This window comes from Bicyclus anynana, chromosome 18, assembly GCF_947172395.1.
Source record: "Bicyclus anynana chromosome 18, ilBicAnyn1.1, whole genome shotgun sequence".
Taxonomy (NCBI): domain Eukaryota; kingdom Metazoa; phylum Arthropoda; class Insecta; order Lepidoptera; family Nymphalidae; genus Bicyclus; species Bicyclus anynana.
The window spans coordinates 2,554,663-2,577,064 of NC_069100.1; the positions used below are offsets into that span (position 1 = coordinate 2,554,663).

General features: G+C 36.5%; 1 protein-coding gene across 1 annotated transcript; it reads right to left on the minus strand.

Annotated features, from left to right (window-relative positions):
* Window positions 1-526: 526 nt before the first annotated feature.
* LOC112058105 (cofilin/actin-depolymerizing factor homolog) lies at window positions 527-21,132 on the minus strand. The gene is made up of 5 exons (XM_052886784.1): window positions 21,074-21,132; window positions 20,647-20,825; window positions 4,013-4,203; window positions 2,860-2,991; window positions 527-1,966 (listed from the first exon to the last, which is right to left on the minus strand). The coding sequence occupies exons 2-5, from the start codon at window positions 20,647-20,649 to the stop codon at window positions 1,846-1,848; spliced, it is 447 nt and encodes a 148-aa protein (XP_052742744.1). The 5' UTR covers window positions 20,650-20,825; window positions 21,074-21,132; the 3' UTR covers window positions 527-1,845.
* Between the last annotated feature and the right edge of the window lie 1,270 nt (window positions 21,133-22,402).

Consider the following 22,402-nt stretch of genomic DNA (forward strand, 5'->3'; position numbering starts at 1 on the left):
ACATATACTTGGGAATGCATTTGTTGTATTTGAACGCTTTTTATCATTCGTTAAAAAAACTCTCGTGCGAATGAGGGCTTAGTAATGAAATGGACAGGAAAGAGAAAATACGTTTGTCTTGACATCAGCGTTCGCTATTTTTAAGAAGACAAAAAGGAGGAAGTTCTCAAGTTGATCGGTATGTTTTTTTTAAACAAACTAATATCTTAGGACCGTAATAGCTCAGTGCATACGACCTCTGCCTTCGATTCCGGAGGGTGTGGGTTCGAATCCGGTCCGGGGCATGCACTACCAACTTTTCAGTTGTGTGCATTTTAAGAAATTTAATATCACGTGTCTCAAATGGTGAAGGAGAACATCGTGAGGAAATCTGCATACCAGAGAATTTTCTTAATTCTCTGCAAATCCGCATTGGGCCAGCGTGGTGGACTACTCGACTAAACACTCTCATTATGAGAGGAGACTAGAGCTCAGGTGTGAGCCGAATACGGGTCGATAATGAAATTTGATAATAAAACCACCAATGTTCACTTATATCGAGTGTATTTCTGAATAAATCGGTTACAAAATACTTATCAACCGGCCACGTGGCCGCTTTTACAAGCTATCTGCGTTAGCACGACGAATACCAAACGAAGATGTAGCGATTTTGATGACGTATCTCCACATTTACAATCTAAAATGTATAAAAAAAGCCGAATTTTCGTATTGCGGTAGAAAAGAAACACCAAGCACACACTTGAGTGTACTTTTTATCGTGTGTATTAATTTAGTTTGAGCTTACCTTAACTCTTTAGTTATTTTATAGGAAAAATATATATAATAATTAGTTATAATTTAAATTATTACATAAACATCCCTTATGCTACACCGTGCAGTCTAGTTTAATATAGTTAATTCACTATATATGTACACCTGCGGTTAACCGTACGTTTGTATCAAGCTAAGGTCTGAAAGTACAAAAGAACTTATTACTTATTTCACTGAGAGCGCACAACTCCTTTCGATTACAAAAAAAAAACCGTTACATAACTATAGTCGCGCAAAATTATAAACTCCTGGTTTATTTAATTTCAAACTACCCCCACAATTTATAATTAAACAATACTGTTCAATAGAGTTAAAAATCAATTTATAATAATTATTAAATGTTATTTTTATCCTATTAAAATTAATAAATTAAATAATTACAATTTAAATACTTTCACAGACTTAGCTATTACAACGCTAAGTCGCATTTAGTTTTGCGGGACTATAGTTAAACCACAGTTAAGAGATCATACAGTTCAGAGATATAATTCAGCAGACCAACAGAGCTTTGGGGGCTTGAAAAACCATAGACAACCAACCATACCGAAAGTCATAGCCATAAGTTAATAAATAAGATACATAGTGGCTATATGATTAGACAAAGTAGCAGGCTTTCAAAATTGAATGAGCAATTTTTATGCTCAAAAATAACCAACAGTGTATGAACATTTTCAAGACAAGGCTTTTGTTGTTTCATCATCACAGTACAACATAAAATAAGGTTCTTGTTGCCAAAGCTGAAGCTAAAACCTGTTTGATCAGATTGTTAAACTCAGCAATTTTTTTATAGTATTTATCAAAATTGAGTATTACATCCAAGTCTTTTAATAAACAGACACAGTCAAGTTTTAAAAGCCTATACGCGTTATTTGTTAAACTCTACATTTTACGGTATAACAGCCAAGGCGACCATCACATTGTCAAATTCCCGCACTGGCCCCGTTGGTCTGGTAAGTGTTCCCCCACTGTGCGCTCGCTAAACTGCGGTGGAACGTAGCACGTCGGTGCGTTTGGCGTACGATGCGGTAAATGCGTTTACTGGCGGTCGGTGGCGCGCAGTTTCTCCTCGACGGCCTCCTGCGAGGCCTCCGAGAGGTCGGTCGCCTGGATGTACTTCTGTACGCCTACCAGCGACTTCTTCAGCGCGTCGAATGAGCTGAGGAAAACAAATACAACACTGTCAATATTTATCGTTTGTGATTTCACTTGCAAAGGTTTTTTTTTTAATAAAATCGGAATAAAAAGTTAATGTTTTATTTCCAATCATTGGACCTCTTATAATAAAGGCGGCACAATCATGTAGAAAATGTCACTTAAAAACTGGCCAATTTTGCTTTGACAGTTTTAGAATTATTGGTAAAGAAAGGCCTTTAAATATAGTCCAATATTCTATAAAATCCCAAATTCAGAGCAAATTCAACCTCAAGGATTGAGTTTAAGGTTCAATTTGCAAACTGCAAACTGGAATTGAGTGCCAAGTTGTGTGTGGCACTCATTGAGTGTGAACGTTTTTTTTTTACGGACGCTTATTGTGCATCCACTTTTTAATAGGAGATTGATGCAATATATACATATTTTTTAGTAATAACTGGTGAACCATGCAAATGGCTCAACCGATGGAAAGTGAAAAACAAGTAATATTTTCAAGTTTTTTCAAGTCAGTCTGGAAGATAACTTGGAAGGAAAACCTAGTAGAAAGTATGGTCACAAATAAATATTGTTTTTAATTTTCTACAAGTTAACCCTTGACTACAATCTCACGTGATGGTAAGTGATGATGCAAAATGCAAAGTGATTTAGTGTTAGTTAGCCCGCTTCCATCTTAGAGATGGAAGCGGGCTAACTAACACTAAATCACTTTGCGGTGGGGTGGAAACTACCCACGGCCGAAGCCTCCCACAAGCCAGACCTAGACCACTTTAGAAAACCTCAATCAGCCCAGCCAGGGATCAAACCAACAAAGGGTTTGTTGGCCCAAGGTCCAATGGCGTTCCTACTAGACGTGTCTACGATGTATACTTTAGTATAATATGATAGTTATTATCTCACCTAGAGTACAACATCTTCTTCTTAACCTTGGCGGTGTCTGGGCACCACGACATGAGGAAGAGCTTCTGTTTCTTGCTGGCCTCCGACGTGCCTTGACACTGGTGTGTGTATTCAAAATCAAACAGCCCATATCTGGAATAAATAATCATTTTCATGTAACTTTTATATACCAAACTGTGAAAACAGTGGACTGCTGACATCAATCTAGTTTTACAGGGATTTACTGGTTTAAGACGACTCAGGATCATGATGTTTGGAAGTCCATAAAAAAGGCCTATTGTCCTGCTTGATGATGGTGATGAAAACAGCAATTGGTTCAGAAGATTGACGACCGACTGGCGCAGTGGACGGATCCCTGCTCTCTGCATCTAAAGCAGTGGATTCCATTCTACATTTGGCAGTTCAGCAGTGAACATGAATTTTTGTCTGTCCAGTGAATCAAATGTGCTTATAAGAAGAAGAAGAAGAGCAGAAGCCCACAACGAAATGAGCTAAGTATCTCTTGAAATTTATGGTCATCTATGCAAAGCATATAGGCGTTATTTGTATTACAAGAAATTAAATATCACATGTTTCAAAAAGTGAAGGTAAAACAGTCGTGAGGAAACCTGCATAACTGAGAATTTTCTTAATTCACTATGTGTGCGAAGTCTGTCAACCCACATTGGGCCAATGTGGTGGACTATTAGCCTAACCCACACATTCAGAGAGAAGACTCATGCTCAAAAGTGAGGCGAAAATGTTTTACTAATGATGATGACTTGATGATTTTTGTGTATATTCTTTATTAGGTCGTTTTCTAAGCCCCACCCACCCGCTTTTAAAATCATTAGAACCTATAAATATTTATAGTTTCTAACTATTATTATGATTAATAGATAATATAACCCTTGAAATTTAATTGTGAGTATTGCTGAATGAATGTTATTCATATGAACAACTTTTGCTTAGTCAGCTAATATCTATACTAATATTATAAAGAGGAAAGATTTGATTGTATTCCAGCATTCTAAATGCATTATTAAATAACATATTCTTTGTTTGCATTCAATAGGTTCATTTCAAAAATTCTTTCACTGCTGGGAAGCTACACTACCCCCGAGTACTATAGGCTATATTTTATCCCCGCCTGCTAGTAACATAAGCCTATTACCTGCACTCGCCGGTGCCGCCCTTCTGCAGGTCCTCGAGGAACTGGTCGTATTCAGCGTTGCGCTCGCCGACGGTCTCGACGTCGATCTGCTTCTCGTCGCGGATGTAGAACACCACGTAGCGGTGCTTCTTGTCTTTCTTTATCTCCTCGTACGTGGTTTTGCACGCGTCCGACACTGTCACACCAGACGCCTGGAAAACGAACGGTACACGGTCAATATAGAAGCATAGGCAATTTAAGACTTAAATTTTTTTTTCAAGATTATTATTTTCTTTATATGACTAATCACACTAAGATTATAAAGGCGAAAATTAGTGTGTGTGAAAGTGTGTAAGTATGTTTGATCCTCCTTTGCGCTGCAATCGATTTGGCTGAGAAATTTGGAATGGAAATAGATTTTACTCTAGATTAACACCGCAGGTTTTTTTTATGTCAGGAAAAATCACCGTACCCGTTGATTTGTGAATTTTCACGCGAGCAGTCGCGGGCGTCCGCTAGAGACTAATAATATCATAGAAATTGTATCAGGAGTGTAGAGTAGGTAGAAAAGTAGTCTCGAAAATAAGCTCTTTCACTGTTGAATCCGGCCCCTTAAGCTGGAACTTTCTAGACATTTATGTAGCTCTGAATATAACGAAAAACAGCTCAATAGCTAGCTGGCCCATTGAACTATTTAACATCTAGTCATAAAATAAAAACAAGTTCTATGTAATTACTTTTTATTTTTTATCATTGGAGATACGAGTAGCTACACATTTTTAGCAGCACTATTCTTTGGAAACCAAATTTCAATCAAAGGAAATCAAATGAACGAGATAATTCTGGAATAAAAAAGGTACTCTTCTGGAATAAATAATGCTAGAATGGCACATAGTCTCTTATACCGATACATATACGCGGGTGAAACCACGGGTCAAACTTAGGCATTTATCAAATAAAACAAATTATTACAAACGCTCCACAATAATAAAACAAAAAATAAAGATAAATGAACTATTCATGAAGCACAAAAATTCTGTATTTTAATTTTATTAAAAAAAAATACTTTACCCGCATTTTTCCACAATTCCGTGTATCAAAGGCAAAATATAAAGTAACACTATCTGATAAGGTCTACATACATGCCAAACTATATCTGCTTATCATGTTTTTGTATCTTTAAATCGTGGCTTAAGAGCGCCCTGTGAATTATACTATCAAGTTCACGACATATTAATCCATTGAATAAAGCATGATTGCTCTGTATTTCAAAGCTTTAGAAAATCATTCATTATATCCCAGAAAAATATAATAACACCACCTCAGCATAATACGTATTTAAATAGACTTTATGTTAAAAATCTAATTTTTCACAAATCCCGCGAGGACCATAATTTTTTCTGGGATAATAGGTAGCCTATATGTTGCTATGTTGCTCAATAACCTCCTCGTATCTTTCAGTGAAAGTTCAATTAAAATCTGTTTAGCCGTTTCAGGTATTATCCCGGACAGACAAGACATACAGACAAAATTTTTAAAAAAGTTACAATAGTTAGTTACCGAAATATGTTCATTAATAGACGATTTTATTTATTTACGAGCAATATCAATTTTTAACGGACTTAAAATCGACGCGTATGTTGTTTTTTATGTTTGACATCTCATAATTTCGACATTTTAACCGACTTCAATAAAAGGTTCTCGACGCGTAGGTTTTTTTTTTATTAACCAATTTTGAATTTCGACGGCCTCCGTGGCGCAGTGGTATGCGCGGTAGATTTACAAGACGGAGGTCCTGGGTTCGATCCCCGGCTGGGCCGATTGAGGTTTTCTTAATTTATCCAGGTCTGGCTGGTGGGAGGCTTCAGCCGTGGCTAGTTACCACCCTACCGACAAAGACGTACCGCCAAGCGATTTAGCGTTCCGGTACGGTGCCGTGTAGAAACCGAAGGGGTGTGGATTTTCATCCTCCTCCTAACAAGTTAGCCCGCTTCCATCTTAGATCATCATCACTTACCATCAGGTGAGATTGTAGTCAAGTCAAACTTGTAAAGAATATCTAAAAAAAAAACATTTTTTTTCGAGTAAAAAACGCTACACATCGCCAGATATACACCGGCCTTTACAGATGACATTGGAAAACGATTTGGAGTAGCACGCCCGATAAGTATTTGACGTGATGTCACGTTACAGATATCTACATTTCATTGTTTTCATGTAACACGCCCTGATATAACACTGATAGAGCTCGCACCTCATACTTGTAAAATAAACTAGCGGACGCCTGCGACTTCGTCTGCGTGGAATTCCATTTTTCACAAATCCCACGGGAACCACGGATTTTTCCGGGATGAAATGCGTTAATTAAGAGTAAAATTTATTTCCATTCCAAATTTCAGCCTAATCGCCTCAGTAGCCGTATTGTAAAGGAGGAACAAACATTGTTAACTTACACACACAAAAACTTTCGACTTTATATTATTAGTGTGATAGTCGAAATTAGAGTGTCTGTGTAGATAAAGTAATTACAAATAATATAAAGAGGCCATTAAAATTGTGTTTTTTTTTTAATAAACAATTCAATGAAATCAATCAAAAAATACTAAACGCCCCCTGGTTCACTAAAACAGCAGGCATGTATGAATATCTTGAATTGCCGATAGATTAGACAAACAGTCTTGCCAAATCTATACTAATATTAAAAAGCTGAAGAGTTTGTTTCTTTGTTTGCTTGATCGCGCTAATCTCAGGAACTACTGGTCCGATAGATAATAAACCGAAATATAACAAGTTAAATTGGAATCAGTATTTTCAGTTCACAATATGACGGTAGATTATAATATCACGAGTGAGATTATAAACTAACGAATTTTACAATTTAACGGTAACATATATAAATAGTATGCAAATTGGGACAAGTCTATTAACCCAAGTTTCCCAGTACTCAAAATATATAATTATTTTGTGTGTCGTAAATCCTTCCCGTCGTGTTCACGTAATATGCAGCTGGTGGAACACGTCTCACTATTTTAGAGTGCTGGCTTCAATGGTGGGGCGATTTGTTAACTACTGTCAAAACTATACGCAGAGGCACAATTATCCGCCCTCTTTACTATGATGCGAGTATATTAAAGTGGACGGATAATTGTGCCTCTGAGTATATTATTATCTATCATTAATTATAGTTTTGCGAAGAGTTTTTGAGGCAACGCAATATATTTTTCAACGTATTAAATTTGATATAAAGACTAAATTTGATATTGTAAACAAGTAAGGTTGTCTGGTAGATATAGCTAAGAAGCGATAAGGCCGCCTTTTGTTTATTTCTTCTGTTACTATTTTACTTTTTTTACTGAAATATTATGCCTTTAACTATTTATTTTTACACAGTTACACTACAAAACAACACAAAGGAATATCCCCGTGTTTATAAATAGCGTTATCTGCTGACCATTTATTAGTATCGTTTAGACAGATGTTTGTAATGTAACGTATATGATGCTTATAGCATAAACAATAGTGATTAATAACACATGACCTGCTCTTGTATTTGCTAATCAGTTCTAGTAAATAACACATTATTGTTAATTATATTATTTTTATCAGTTATGGCGAAGATATCTCAAATGGGAAGTAACAGTAATGTATATCCATACAAATATTATAAATGTGGCAGAAGCAAAAGCAGATGAAGTCACCGTCATCTCTCAACGAGTCGCAAAGATGAAGTGGCAATGGTCACATCCAAGTGGACTGACGATATCAATATATCGTCGTTATCAACCCATATACGGGGGTTAGGCCAATAGTCCACCACGCTGGCCCAATGCGGTTTGGCAGACTTCACACACGCAGAGAATTAAGAAATTCTCTGGTGCGCAGGTTTTCCTTCACCGTTTGAGACGAGACACGTTATATTTAATTTCTTAAAATGCACACAACTGAAAAGTTGGAGGTGCATGCCCCGGACCGGATTAGAACCCACACCCTCCGGAATCGGAGGCAGAGGTCATATCCACTGGGCTATCACGATATCAATATATAAATTCTTCAATTTGAAAATGTGAGTAAACGAGTTGAGATGTAAGTGTGGGCATACGAGTCTAAATTTAGACACACGTGTGTCTATTTAAACGGGAAAATATACTTACGGTTAACGTGTACCTATGGCTAATATTCTTGAAAACAATCTATAATATCTAGTCTGACCGAAACTGGTTTTCTGGCCGAAACCGAAACTGACGTGGTCAAGTACAAAATTCCTTAAAATACTGAAGTTTGGTGCATTTTATCCATTATTTTGCATCAGTTAGGACATTATGGAAACACAGTATGTTAAGTATGTTATAATCATTAATTAAACATAATATAAAAAAGATATAAATAATATATATATTTTTTATATTATGTTTCCGTTTCGGCAAAAAATTCGGCCTACATTGGCCGAAACCGAACATTCGGTCGGACACTAAAATCTACATAATATGAACATTTTGATTTCGGAAGTAGGCTGTACATACAAGTTAGCCAGCAATCAGCATATTGTTAACTTCTACCGATACGTTGGCAGCGAGAGTAAAACGCACGTGTGGGCATGCACGTCTGTATTTAGACGCGCTTGCGTCTATTTATACGCCGCCATGCGGGTGGGTATACGGCATGCCACATGCGTCTCCTCATTGATCTGTTATCACGATGTAGAAAAGGAAATTCCTATTAGAACGTTAACACAACTCAATGAGTTTCAAAACATAATCTGCACGCAGCTTCGAAAATTATCAAGATTTTGAAATGATCGGAAAGCGCATCGGAAAGCGCAGTGTTGGACAAACCCCACATAAGAGGTTTGACGCGATTTTAACGTAGTTTAAAGTAACCTTTGTTAAGAGTTGTTATTAGATGCTGGAATGGTGACCCCGCACAGGAAAACGCAGTGTTGGTCGACCCCCTAGTAAGTGGACCGATGACAACACGTGATTTGGGGGGAGCCGCGAGATGCAGGCGGCTCAATCCTTACAACAGGCCTATACAATGGATGTTCATGGCTTGATGATAATAATAGAGTATTTTTAGCTTAGTTAGAGTCTCTAGAGACTTAGAACAAAAAGAGTAACTAAAGATTTTCCTACGCCAGACAATGATAATGTTTTGTATTATAGATAGGTTATTCACCAAAAAATCAAAATCGCCGCAAAAAGTGATCCGAGTTAAGCTACATTACTGAGCGTACATATGCACAAAGTTGTCTTTAATTATTACATTATATATTTATGTGTAATATAGTTTTTACACTTCCTGAACACACAACTCGACATTGTATACGATATTAAGGTATTATTTGTTTAAATAACGTTCTTTGTTTTATAAGCGACTAAATGAAATTAAGTCAATTTTCCACATTTGTCCGCTTCCGTTTTGATGCGCTAGTCCCATCTCTAGTATAGAGTATCATTGACGCCAGATATCAATAAAATAAAGGAGATTATTCACGCTCCATACATTTCTGGGCGCTTTTTTGAAAGTGCCGGCCAACAAAAAAAAATGGCACGACTCGTTAGAATTAGCCATTTGGAGCAATAGCTAATATGGCATAAAAGTTGTAGGAGGGCTCTGAACCAAGTTATACAGGTTCGACGATTCGTTATTTCCATACATTTTGTCGATTTTCAAAAGTGCCCGCCAAGAAAAAAAACTGATACGTATCCTTAGAACTGCCCATTTGGAGCAATAGTTAGTATGGCACAAAGATTGTATTTCTAGATTTTTTTCTGAGCGGGCACTTTTAAAAGTTGACAAAATGTATGGAAATAACGAATCATCGAACCTGTATAATTTGGTTCAGAGCCACCTGACAACTTTTATGCCATATTAGCTATTACTTCAAATGATTAGTTCTAACGATTCGTGCCATTTTTTTTCGTTGGCCGGCACTTTCAAAAAGGGCCCAAAATGAATGTTCTCCTTTGTTAAAAAAATCCGATTACAGAAATTTACTTCTATGCATTCCTTTAAAGATCTTCTGATTTTTACAAGATGTGATACTCCGAGCGTAGCCCTTTTCCATTGCTGTATGACTGACTGATCTTTCTAATGATAAACAATTCATATTATAAATAAATTATTTTAATATAAAAATATATCCATTGCAAAATAAGTAATACATTAATCACAAACGAATGATATCGCGTAAACTCTAATCACTCTGCCAATCGATAATAGGTACCAATTATCTTTTGACCATATCGATATCAGAGGTATTTTACCTAACACACATTGGTCACAAAGGCATTTATTTGCAATACAATTGTAATGTTAAAGTACTTTTTCATGTACGCTATTTCAAAAGTATTTGTTTAATGCAAGGCTAACTTTGAAGAGGTTCCAGTGTTGTCACATACGAGTATATGAGCCATAATTGTGCAGAAAATACATACTGGTATTTTGAGGCAAAAAATTCTAGAAAAAATACGAATACGCAACTTCGTCTGCGTGGAATTCAGTTTTTCCCAAATCCCGCGGGAACCATGGATTTTTCCGGGATCAAAAGTAGCCTATGTGTTACACGCAGTAAAATCTATTTCCATTCCAAATTTTTGCCAAATCGCTTAGTAGTAGCGGCGTTAAAGTGTAACAAACATCCATACAAACTTTCACGTTTATGTTTATTAGTAGGATAGGATGAGTCCTCCTACTATCCTATTAGATTTTACGCTGGATTGTTAACACATAGGCTACTTTTTATTCCGAAAAAAAAACCATGGTTTCCCAAGATTTGCGAATACTGTTTTGCGAATGATGATATGAATGTTTGTTACACTTTCACGCCTACACTTCTGAACCGAATTACCTGTAATTTTGTATTTAGATATATTATAGCATGGATTAACACATAGGCTACTTTTTATCCCGGAAAAATCCATGGTTCAAGAGGGATTTGTGAAAAATAAATTCGGACAAAGTCGAGGGCGTCCGCTAGTTTGATAAAAAATTAGATTAAGCTATTTCCGATCTAGTGGTTACTCAATGACACAAGTTTACAAACGACTGAAAAAAAAAATACAATGTGGAAATACATATTAAAAACTCGTTCAGCGACCAGTATCACTGCCGACGGTTAATATTAGAACCGTGTGACGTACAAACTTACACGCCCACGTTGCACAGAAACGATCTTCGACTTCGACAGGAATATTTTTACGTTCCTGAAAACTGTAGTATTGCTAAGCAATGATGTTAAATAATGTTAGATATGTTATTAGGTCATAAAAAATTAAGCGCTTAAAAGAGGAAATTAAAAACTATATATACATAAATAAATAATGGAGTTAACGACAAAATTGTGCGTGTGCACTCAGTTTTCGCATATTACCAAATATTCAAACAAATCTAAAGGTCATTATGATCAACGACGTCATTAATTCGTGGCATTTTGTTTGGGGGCGTTTTTCAGGGATCCGTGGCCGCAAATATGACTTTTTAAATCCCTGTAGCTCCGAAAGTAACGATCGCAGACATCCTGTTACTTTTACAAAATTGCTTAACTATTAGCATACTCTTAATTTATATACAATTTAAAACACTGTCATCATCCCTATTACAAACATTTGAGACCCAACTTAAGACTTACGTCTTGTGAACCTTCCGTTTTGTGCTGTTTTAGTTATAAACGATAATTTTCCGCCTCCAAGTGGGAAATCCTATTTGTTCCGTCAATTATTATTATATTTAAACTTTTCAGAGTTACTATGGTACATAATTTTATACAGACGTAAAAAACTTACAGCAACCAGGCACCGGGGTGTAAAAATAAACCCATGTTCACGCGTTTGTATTGGTATGGTTTCACATGTTGTCCAATGTTACGTATCATTTACCCTTATCTGTTTTTTATCTCAAGTTCATGGCCAAGATAACAATCAAATTGAATATTAAATAATGAATTTTAACAGTGTAAATTAATTGCTACATTTTTTTAAATAGTGTAAATGGGCAAAGGTTTATTAAGTTGTGGGCGGGCGGGCGCTGGGGCAGACGTGTTCTGGAGTGGAGACCACGCACCAGCAAGCGCAGTGTAGGACGCCCTACAGTTAGATGGTCCGAAAACATCAAGAAGGTAGTGGGAATTGGTTGGATGAGGAAGGTGGAGGATCGTTTGTGGTGGCGCGCTCTCGGAAAGGTCCATGTCCAGCAGTGGATGGATACAAGCTGATGATTGTATGTTGTATTTTGTAAAGTTAAAAACCAATTGTTTTTGTCATTATGAGCCCACAGCCAACTTTTGGGCCAGGCCTCCCTTCTTATAGGCGAGGGGATATAGAACTTCCAATGTACCACAGAACCCACCATTTCACTCCGAAGTGGGTTGGCGGGCTTAGGGTGTTAATGACCGGGACCGATGGCTTCACGTGCTCTTCGAGGCATTAGGCAACCTTAACTTTTTAACTCCGGGCTGAGAATTTTAACAGCAAATTTCCGGAAAAAAAACTTAGTATCTCGTATCCTGATCTAGGTTTCGAACCCAGAGCATCGTGATCCGAAACCACCATAGGATAACCATTGAGGCAACGAGGCACATCTAGTCAAAGTATGACATTAGAAAAGTTCCGCAATAGGGCGAAAGTCACCCGCATTGTATCGATCGGAAGGGCGCTACTATGTATGCACCATCTGTATTTGTTTAATGCAGAAGTCAATTCAGTCATAAATGTGTTGAACTTTTTTTATGTGTTTGCTGGGGCTAGAAATTAAAAAAAAACCCGGACCCAGCCGAACCGCAGCAGAGTCAACGGAGAGGGACGAAACGATTCTATCGGGCTTGTGGGTAGAGATGAGACCCCGTTGACCATGTTTAAAGTCCATTAAATCTCAGCCGATGGACGTCCACTGCTGGACATAGGCCTCTTGCATGGACCTCCAAGCATAACGGTCTCGAGTCGCCAGCATGCAATCCGCTTGATGTCCTCGGTCCACCTAGTGGGGGGTCGACCAACGCTGCGCTTTCCGGTGCGATGTGCCCCAACGTCCATCGGCTCTTCGTACTATGTCGCCTGCCCATTGCCACTTCAGCTTCGCGACTCGCTGAGCTATGTCAGTGACTTTGGTTCGTCTGTGGATCTCTTCATTTCTGATTCGATCACGCAGAGAAACAGCTCCCAAGCATAGCTCGTTCAATCCATCGTCCGCTGAGTGATTTTTATCATTCTAATAAGGTCCATAGTTAGCGACCAAGGGACTTATGACTTAGGGAGCCTGTTGACGATCACTTTTGAAGTGATAAGTTCTTATGGCACCCACTTCGTAACGTAACGCGTTACGGCGCCTCTCTTTCCCTTTCTCTAACGCATACGGCAGCAGGTTTAAGTTAGCATTTTTCTCGAGCGTCCCGATTTGCACACTTTATTTTTAATTTTGTAATGTTTACTTACAACGTTCCAAAACTATAGACGATCAAATTGTTCGGCTAACGCTTTAGATTTGACGAAAATTTTGATCTCCAAAGCTCACTCTTCCGAGAGAATGTAAAAATAACCGGGATTTTGGATTAACGCGATTATTTTGTCGGCCGCGTGGCGCAGTGTGTAGTGACCCTGCTCTCTGCATCCATGGCCGTGGGTTCGATTCCCACAACTGGAAAATATTTGTGTGTTGAACATGGGTTTTTTCCAGTGTCTGTGTGTATTTATACATTATATAAGTATTTATATGTAGTATATAAATGTATAATATTAGAATATTAACTATCTTAGTACCCATAACACAATCTACTCTGTATGCTTACTTTGGGGCTAGATGGTGATGTGTATTAAGTATATTTATTTATTTATTAAAATTAAATAAAAAGGTCATAAGTGAGGATGAATTAGTAAGATGTGTATTGTTTAAGTATATTTATTTATTAAAATTAAATAAAATAAGTGAGGAAGAATTAGTAACAGAAATTTAAATATATTCACAATTTAAATGAAATCATATGTCTAAAATTAATATTAAAATCTCCGTGCGTAATATTTTCAAAGGGTAACCGTAGTTTTCGATTCACGTATTAATAATAGATTCGTCACAGGCGACAAGGATATCCTCCGGGAGCAAGTGTCACCGGAAGGCGACCGGGCCATCGCATCGGGGGATGGATTCCGTTATCGGGCGATATAAATACGTCTGGCCAATGTACAACTTGAATACTGAATCAGTACGACAAATCAATGTACAGTGAGTTAAGGCGCATGGAAAAGTTTCATTTATTTTTATAGGGTTCCATAAATAAAACGGTATGCTGACAGACAACTGTCACTGTACCCATCAAAAACACTTTAAGCTGTAATTTTGCATGAATATTTTTAACCGACTTCCAAAAAGGAGGAGGTTCTACGTTCGGCTGTATGTATGTTTTTTTTTTTTTTTTTTTTTTTTTTTTTTTTTTTTTTTTTTTTTTTTATGTATGTCCAGTGATAATTCCGTCATTTGTGGGTCGATTTTGAAAATTCTTTTTTGTTTTGAAGGGTTTGATTCCAGGGTGGTCCCATTTTTTTCATGTCAGGATCTGATGATGGCATCCTGGAGAAATCGAGGGGAACTTTCGAAAATCGTATAGACGGCTAGTGCGTTTGTTAGTGTTTCCATAAGGTAATTTAAACCACTACAATTTTATGAAGATCTGGAGTTGGTCTGATGATGGAGCCGATACACAGACGATGGAACTCGTTAACGATTTACAGCAGGTACCTTTTGTTTGGGCTTGATTTATTTGTATTGATGAGAACTTTCCACCTAGATGGGTTGTGACTGTATTAAGGGTCTGATGATGAAGACGAAGGAGAGTTAAGAGAACTACTCAACGGTTCACAGTAGCTACCTTGTGTTTGAACTTGATAAATTTTATATTGATGAGAACCTTCCACCCATATGGATTGTGAGTGCACAGGGGGTCTAGTGATGAAGACGGAGGACAGTCACCTTTCACGTTTTTCTGAATATTCATATTACGTGAAGGGGGAGTGAAATTTTGTATATGAGTTAAGGTAGTATTTTTAAAATTGGAATTGTAGGACTTAGATACTTATCATAAGAAAATAACGTTTCAACTAATTGCTCATTAATTTTTGTTCACACTCAGTAGGTGTGCTAACACTAAAAATTAAAAAATAAAAATTTTAATAAAAAAAATTCAACCGACTTCCAACTAAAAAGCAAAAAATAACATCTTACCTACGTGCTACCTTCTGATCAGTTTGAAGGCGGTGCCAATCCAGTGACATGTTTTAATTAAAGCCGTTTCTGAAAGAACCACAGAAATTGTGTAATTTATACGCTTGAATTAAAACATCACTGGCTTGGCACCGCCTTCAAACTGATCAGAAGGTAGCACGTAGGTAAGATGTTATTTTTTGCTTTTTAGTTGGAAGTCGGTTAAATTTTTTTTATTAAAATTTTATATTACACGTTGCTAAAGCTGCTAAAGTGCTAAAATAAAAACTTGATAAAGTTTAAATAGTTACTTATGTAAAATTTAGTTGGGTCAAAACCGATTATCTGAGTGTCCGCTAGCAAAAAATACATATACTTAAAGGTAGGTAGGTAAAACTTTTTATGTCTGTATGGTGTGCAATATTGATTGACTTTAAAGTAAATTGATCTAGTCTATACCCTACACTTGACCCTTAAAACATGCACATCATCCCTCCGCTGTATTAAATCAGCCCTCGAACAAAGATCGAAGGGTGCGGGGCGAATGACCTCCGCGGCTCTGACGTCAGGTCACTGACACGCAGCAATGACATCGATTCGGTCTAAAACCTCACTGTCAAATTGTGCACGGTGACTATTCGCGTATTCTGTTACAAAGGTCAGGGGCAATTCTGTAAACGCGGTTTTATTCCTATTTCAACAATGATACAGCTATTAGCAATGACATTTTAAACTATAGACATATTACCTACAAAATCACCGCAAAAAGTGAGCCGAATTTAACTACTCCACTGAGGGCACATAATATGCATAATTTTGTGTTGCCCGCGACTTAGTCCGCGTGGAATTCAGTTTTTCACAAATCTTGCGGAAACCATGGATTTTTTCGGGATGAAAGTAGCCTATGTTTTAATCCAGGGTATTATCTATTTTCGTTTCAAATTTCAGCCAAATCGGTTTAGTAGTTGCAGCGTTAAAGAGTAACAAACATGCATACAAACTTTCGCATTTATAATATTAGTAGGATTATACAGGATGTTCCGTAAATATTACGACATACTTTAGAAGGTGATAGCTGACATTAAGGTCTACTAAAATAATACACCACAATATTAATTTGAATACAAGTTAAACAGAACCATAATGAGAAGTAGAATACAAAATCTCTACCAGGCAACCTTAGGCTTAGGAAAATATTAGGACATTAACAATGTCTAGCAGAGATGACTAATTGAATTCTCTGACACACTGAATTAGTGTCCAGAGGATAAAGTAGCAGGAATAAACCAGAGTATTAGAATATTATAAACAGGAGAATATTTAATCCATACAACATAATTTTCACAAGCTATGAATCCTTGTGACCTCGTGAGGTTGTCTTGATATCAAAGTCATTGACTCACATCACAACAGTGACATCAATTCATTTCCGAATCATTGTCAAATTATGTAGCGACTGTTCAATGCATACTATATTGCAAAGGTCAATGCTATTTGTCAATACAGCCTTGTATCAACGTTGACACATCAAGGAACTAAATAAATGACTTACGGGTTCATAAAGTAACTAATACCTATAAAAGGGCATCTTATAGGTAAGCAAGCTCCAACTTAAGACTGCTTTACTAATTCCCCTAAGCCATTGTTGTAGTCAAGCACAAGCCTATCTACACTAATATTATAAACAGGAAAGATTTGTATTTTTTGGGTGGCCTGCTAAGCAAGCTTTGTTTGGCTGGAGTGACCACCTAATGGACATACACAGAATGGCCAATTTTAATGACAAAGTTTGGAAAAGGACCCGGAAAGAACAAGCTACATTAACAGGGAATGAGAAGAATATCTTAGCATTTCGTGGATTCACTGTGTAAAGGTAGCAAAAGGTAGCATTCTGATCTTGGCGACACAATAAGGTTGCACGTCCCACTACTTAGTATGAATTTATATAGTGGTCCATATAAATTTAAACTTTCCTTGACAATCAATTAACACATTAAAGCTATATATATTTATTTCTATATTCCCACAGGTGTGGGAACTATGCAGGTGGAACCTCAAGGTTCTACTATTCTTTCATAAAAAGAATAAAGATGAAAATATTTGTTCATGATTACTGTTACTAAAATGATCTTTAAACCCACTAAAGTAAATGCAAAGTGAATGACACTGTATGAGCAAGTAATCAATAATTCATTAGTTGTGATGAAGTCTCAACTTTTTTAATAATATGCATGTGAATTACTCATACTTAGCAAGATTATAATTTAGCTTGTCTGATGTTTTTCTTAGAATTGACTATGTCTTGGTGGTCTTTTACTAATATGCCTTCTTTTTGAAAACAAACCAATAAAAAAACTGCATGTAAATCCAGTATTGTGGATAAGCAAAAACAAATTACAATCATATTAAAATATAAACCTTGAGTGTCAAAAAAATTAAGCTAGGTTGAACTGGACATGTGTCAAGTTTCCACAATAAGTGTGGAATAAAATTAGTTTTCATTGGAATCCAAAAAGTATACTAAATCTTAATAAAAGCTTGTTTGTGTTTCTATAAATAAAATATAAGCCTTTATTACTACTATCACATTCATGTGAAATAATTATCATTATATATATAAATGTGAAATTTCACATTTATATTATATTAAGATTCTATTCATCATTCATCACAAAATTTTAAGAAACACAATTTGGCAAGGAGGTATTTTGCAATAGGGCTTAATTAAGGAAGTCTAAAGGCAGACGAAGTTGTGGGCATCAGCGAGTACCATATACTCATGACTTAGCTCCTTGATGTAGAGGTACAAAACAAAGAGCAGTGTAGGTCTACTCTGTACTGGGCACTGAAAACATATAATTTGCCACAGGGAGATGCAGGTTGCAGGCGGCTCGGGGCTATGTGTTTAGAAGTCCCCACAAAACTACTATATCCAGCAATTTACGTCCATCCTCTGATACAATGATAAAACAATCAGCAAGTAGTGTTTCTACACTTATAATAAATTATGAGGGCAACATATATTAACTCATTTTTGTTATAGAATAAGTCGCAAGCAAGTGCCCTAAGACTTAATGCTCTGTGTAGGCAATGGTCATTGTTATAAATGTCTTTCCGCAAAACTGGAGCAGTATTTTTAGTAGTGTAGTGAGTTTTCACCGCCTGTGGTATACTGGATTTTGTATCCTGTGTACTGACAATTTTTTTGTCAGTGCAGACGCTGTCCATCAATTTGTCTTTAAATATTGCTTTAAAGATAAAATATTTAACTCAATGGCCCTGAATTATTCATATCTTTGAAAATCAAGCACATATCATTGCCTGAATTATTCATATCAAGCATGAGAAGAAATGGCAGACCAAGGGAGCCCAGTTACTGCTTTGAAGAGACATTTTTGTGCTAATTCTTGTCTAATGGGCATGCACATTGGGATTTCAGTTTTTTTTTTCCTTTTCAATTTATAAATGCTGTCTATAGTATGCCGCCCAAAGCAATTTCCCTTTCGAGTAACTATAAAGCCACCAATTGGACAGGAAGGAACTGTGTAGGTAGGTCATTTAATACATAATTTCTACAGGAAAACATTTTAGATATAATTAACAGTTAAACAGAACACCAATCATATATATGTAATATTATTTTGTAACAACTAAAACAACATATATGCAAACTACGAGATAAAAAAATATCCTTATAAGGACAATATGTGAGTAATACACATTTAGCATTGAGAGTATGTATTACAGGTTTTACATTACATGTTCAAGGCTTTCATATGAGATGATGTATATGGATTCTGGGCTATAGGTAAGCAGATACTGAGTAATAATCAGTGGTGTGCACATTATGTATTGAATGGTCAAATTGAGAAACCCCTCCTTTTTTTGAAGTTGGGTAAAAATGCACTGCATACCCTGAGGACTCTTTACCAACATGAATAATTGGAGATGGAATTTTAAATTTCATACTTTTTGTATGCAAAATGCCTACTCAAGTTAAAAACTGTGTGCATGCCACAGGTAATAATTATGAAGCAAGGTAATTTATCCAGTTTCCAGAGCTAAAATCTGCCTTAGTGTCATAATTATCAGGGAGACAGAAACAACACTGGGAGCTGCAGCAGAAAAAGCTGTAAGTTGCAGAAATATGGCTTTCTCGCAGAGAGTTTCATAACTCCGAGAGAGACATATTTCTTACAATGATTTTTTGCGAAAAAAAATTAATTAAGTTTTGTTAAAAGAGCAACTGTTGAGTTATATTGCCGGGTTGCCAGTTTCCTCTCAGCAGAACCTGCCTTCCGAACCGGTGGTATAATCTTTACAAAAATTTTCTGCAATTTATTTCTACTGAACCAATTTTTAAATTGTTTTAACAATAGGAACCTACATTTTTAGTGTCATAAGCTATATTTTATCCCTGTATTACCACATAATGGGAACTAAATGGATATGGAAACAACAGGGAGTCTATTATTATAAGATTTTTTTTTCAACCAATAAATTATTCTGTCTCTCAAAACTAGTGATCACATTTGAATGTAGTTTTTTGATGATAGTGGTATAACTTGGTAATTATCTGTTTTACATTGAAACAAAATTTATAATTTGATGATTTTAGACCTTAAAACCAGTAGGTTAGGGTCAGAATACGCTTAGCAGGTACAGTACAAGACGCCGCGAGTGGCGTGCCTACACTAGTTCAGTATATGTCATACGTCACCGGCGATTCTGCCTTCGCTAATGAGTAACCTGTAGTGAAAGTAACTGCGATAAAAACTTCGGTGATTCATCTCAACTTATGACTCACTTAAGCTTCGTAGTTAAGAACCCTTAGGGTTATAATACGAATCATATTGGATTTTTGTGATAGTAACCTTGGCATTGGTAGGTAGAATAGTGTGTATTAGCGATTTCATTGTAATAGGGTGAAAGGAGACGCGGTGGCTGACTGGCTGTGCGTTTGCCTACCCAAAAATAGACTTAAATTCGATGTACTTGACAGGCCGTCGGCTATGCCATATATGGTTAAGTAGTGGAGCGACTGCGCGCATTTATTGCCGCAGGTTCGACGCCCTCGCCGGCTGACCGCCGACAACCGCTAAACCACGAAAATTTGCCTTTGCAATGCGTAAACACCGCCCGTCTCGTCATAAAAGGCGGTGATACGTGAAAGGTTCGCATTAGTGAAATTTAACACCAATAAGCTCAAATCGACTAACGGAGTCCTTAAAAAACTCTTTTTATGGCACATTACAGTCGCTGAAAACACAACACGTGGCATAAAATCACTGAACGGTGACAACATTTTCCATGAAAAGGCGTGCGAAGACGGCAGTCTTTGCAAATAATGGCCGACCGCCGCGCCGGTCGTCGTCCTCCCGTAATGCGCCATTTTGACAAAAAATAACACAGCCATTCATCAAATTACACGACACAATTTCGTAACACTGTGATTTATTTTCAAAACTTACCATTTTTTGATGTTAAAACACGTAAAAATTCCAACACTAAACTTCACTGACTCCACGACAACGGTGACCGGAACGACACTGATTTGTAAAGTTGGCTAAACGTAACTTCCAGTCGGCCAATCAGCGCATGTGTCAAAATTATCAAAATGAGTCAACACAGCACCTTTTATTAACGAGTTCTAAATTGAAATTACAACAATATTATGGAATGTTTAGGAGTGCTAATAAAAATCGTTTTCAATATTTATATTTAACAAATAGGATCGTAACCAAAAATTTAAATATATTAATATTTTAACCAGATGTCACAAGTTGACAACTTTTCAAAATACCAGTCGCTCTGATGGAGTTCATAATATTACTACAGAAATAAATAGAACTTGTTTTATTTAAAGGAAGTTCAGTCACCAAGAGATTAGATAAATACGTATTTCTTTTCAGCGTTACGAAGTAAAAAGTCGCTCTTCACGTTTGAATACTACTTGAAGAGTGAGTCACCGATGAGGATAAAATTTAGCCAATGAGCGTCGAGTATTCAATAAATGTCCATATATGGACTGGCGGAAACAGCCGTAAAATACTATGGCCGTTCGAATTAACGCGGGTAATTTTGCATAACATCATTATATTTTTATTTACTTAATGATAGCGTTGTTTACTTTTTATATACCGCTATACATTTTAATATAAAGTAAACTTTAGTACTGTGAAACCAACGACATTATATTGTACCTGTGAGAAACAATAACTAAGGTGATAACTTCTTTCTTTCAATGCAATGCGTCTACTACATCATAAATTTATTTATTCTCTATTCTGAGTTACTTTTATTAAAAGCTCAATTAAGTTTTAAATTTACTATAATAACTATCAATTAACATCCAACACGGATCACTTTTAAAAAAAAACATGAAGCATCTATGGTTACTATTTTATAAACACGACATGAAAAATTACGTGTGTTCTATAAAAAAAAACACCCTTCCATGTAATTTGATGTTGATTGAGTCATAATATTGACTATAATCAAATAATAAGATAGTGATTCCTATCTTCATATTATTTTGTCCATATAAGGACTTATCAGTCGACGCTGTACTTCAACTTTAGACAGAGGTCATTACCTACTGTATTTATCTACGAGTATGTTCTTATATTGTAGGTACTTTTAGTTTACATACCTACTCCCAACATGGGTTTAGCTACTGTTCCTTTATTTAAAAACCAGCCAAGTGCGTGTCGGGTCACGCGCAGCTTAGGGTTCCGTAGATTAAGTTAGACTTTACCCCTATGTAATGCAAAAATACCGATAACCATACACCATGGGATAGACGATGGAAAATTCATCCTCACTTTGCATGTTTGGAAGGAACCAAAAAAAATTTTTCTAGGGTTCCTTCTTTGGAACGGGAACCACGCGGGTGAAACCGCGCGGCGTCAGATAGTCCCATATAAAATACCATTCCATTTATTATTTATATTTTTGGTATATTATGACTCGAATTCTATCACAATAGTTGTTGCTACTCGTCGATAAAAAAAAAGTTATATAAATTACTAGCAGACGCCCGCGTGGAATTTAGTTTTTCACAAATCCCTCGGGAACCATGGATTTTTTCGGGATAAAAAGTAGCCTATGTGTTAATCCATGCTATAATATATCTCAATACCAAATTTCAGCTAATTCGGTTCAGTAGTCGAGGCGTGAAAGAGTAACAAACATTCATATCATTAAAATCATCAGTTTTCGCAAATC

Excerpts from the sequence above, each read along its gene's own strand:
- LOC112058105 (XM_052886784.1), bottom strand. Across the intron at positions 2,992-4,012 it reads GGCGGCACCGGCGAGTGCAG|ATATGGGCTGTTTGATTTTG; the intron begins GTAATAGGCTTA and ends TATTTATTCCAG. Across the intron at positions 1,967-2,859 it reads AAGAAGATGTTGTACTCTAG|CTCATTCGACGCGCTGAAGA; the intron begins GTGAGATAATAA and ends TGTTTTCCTCAG.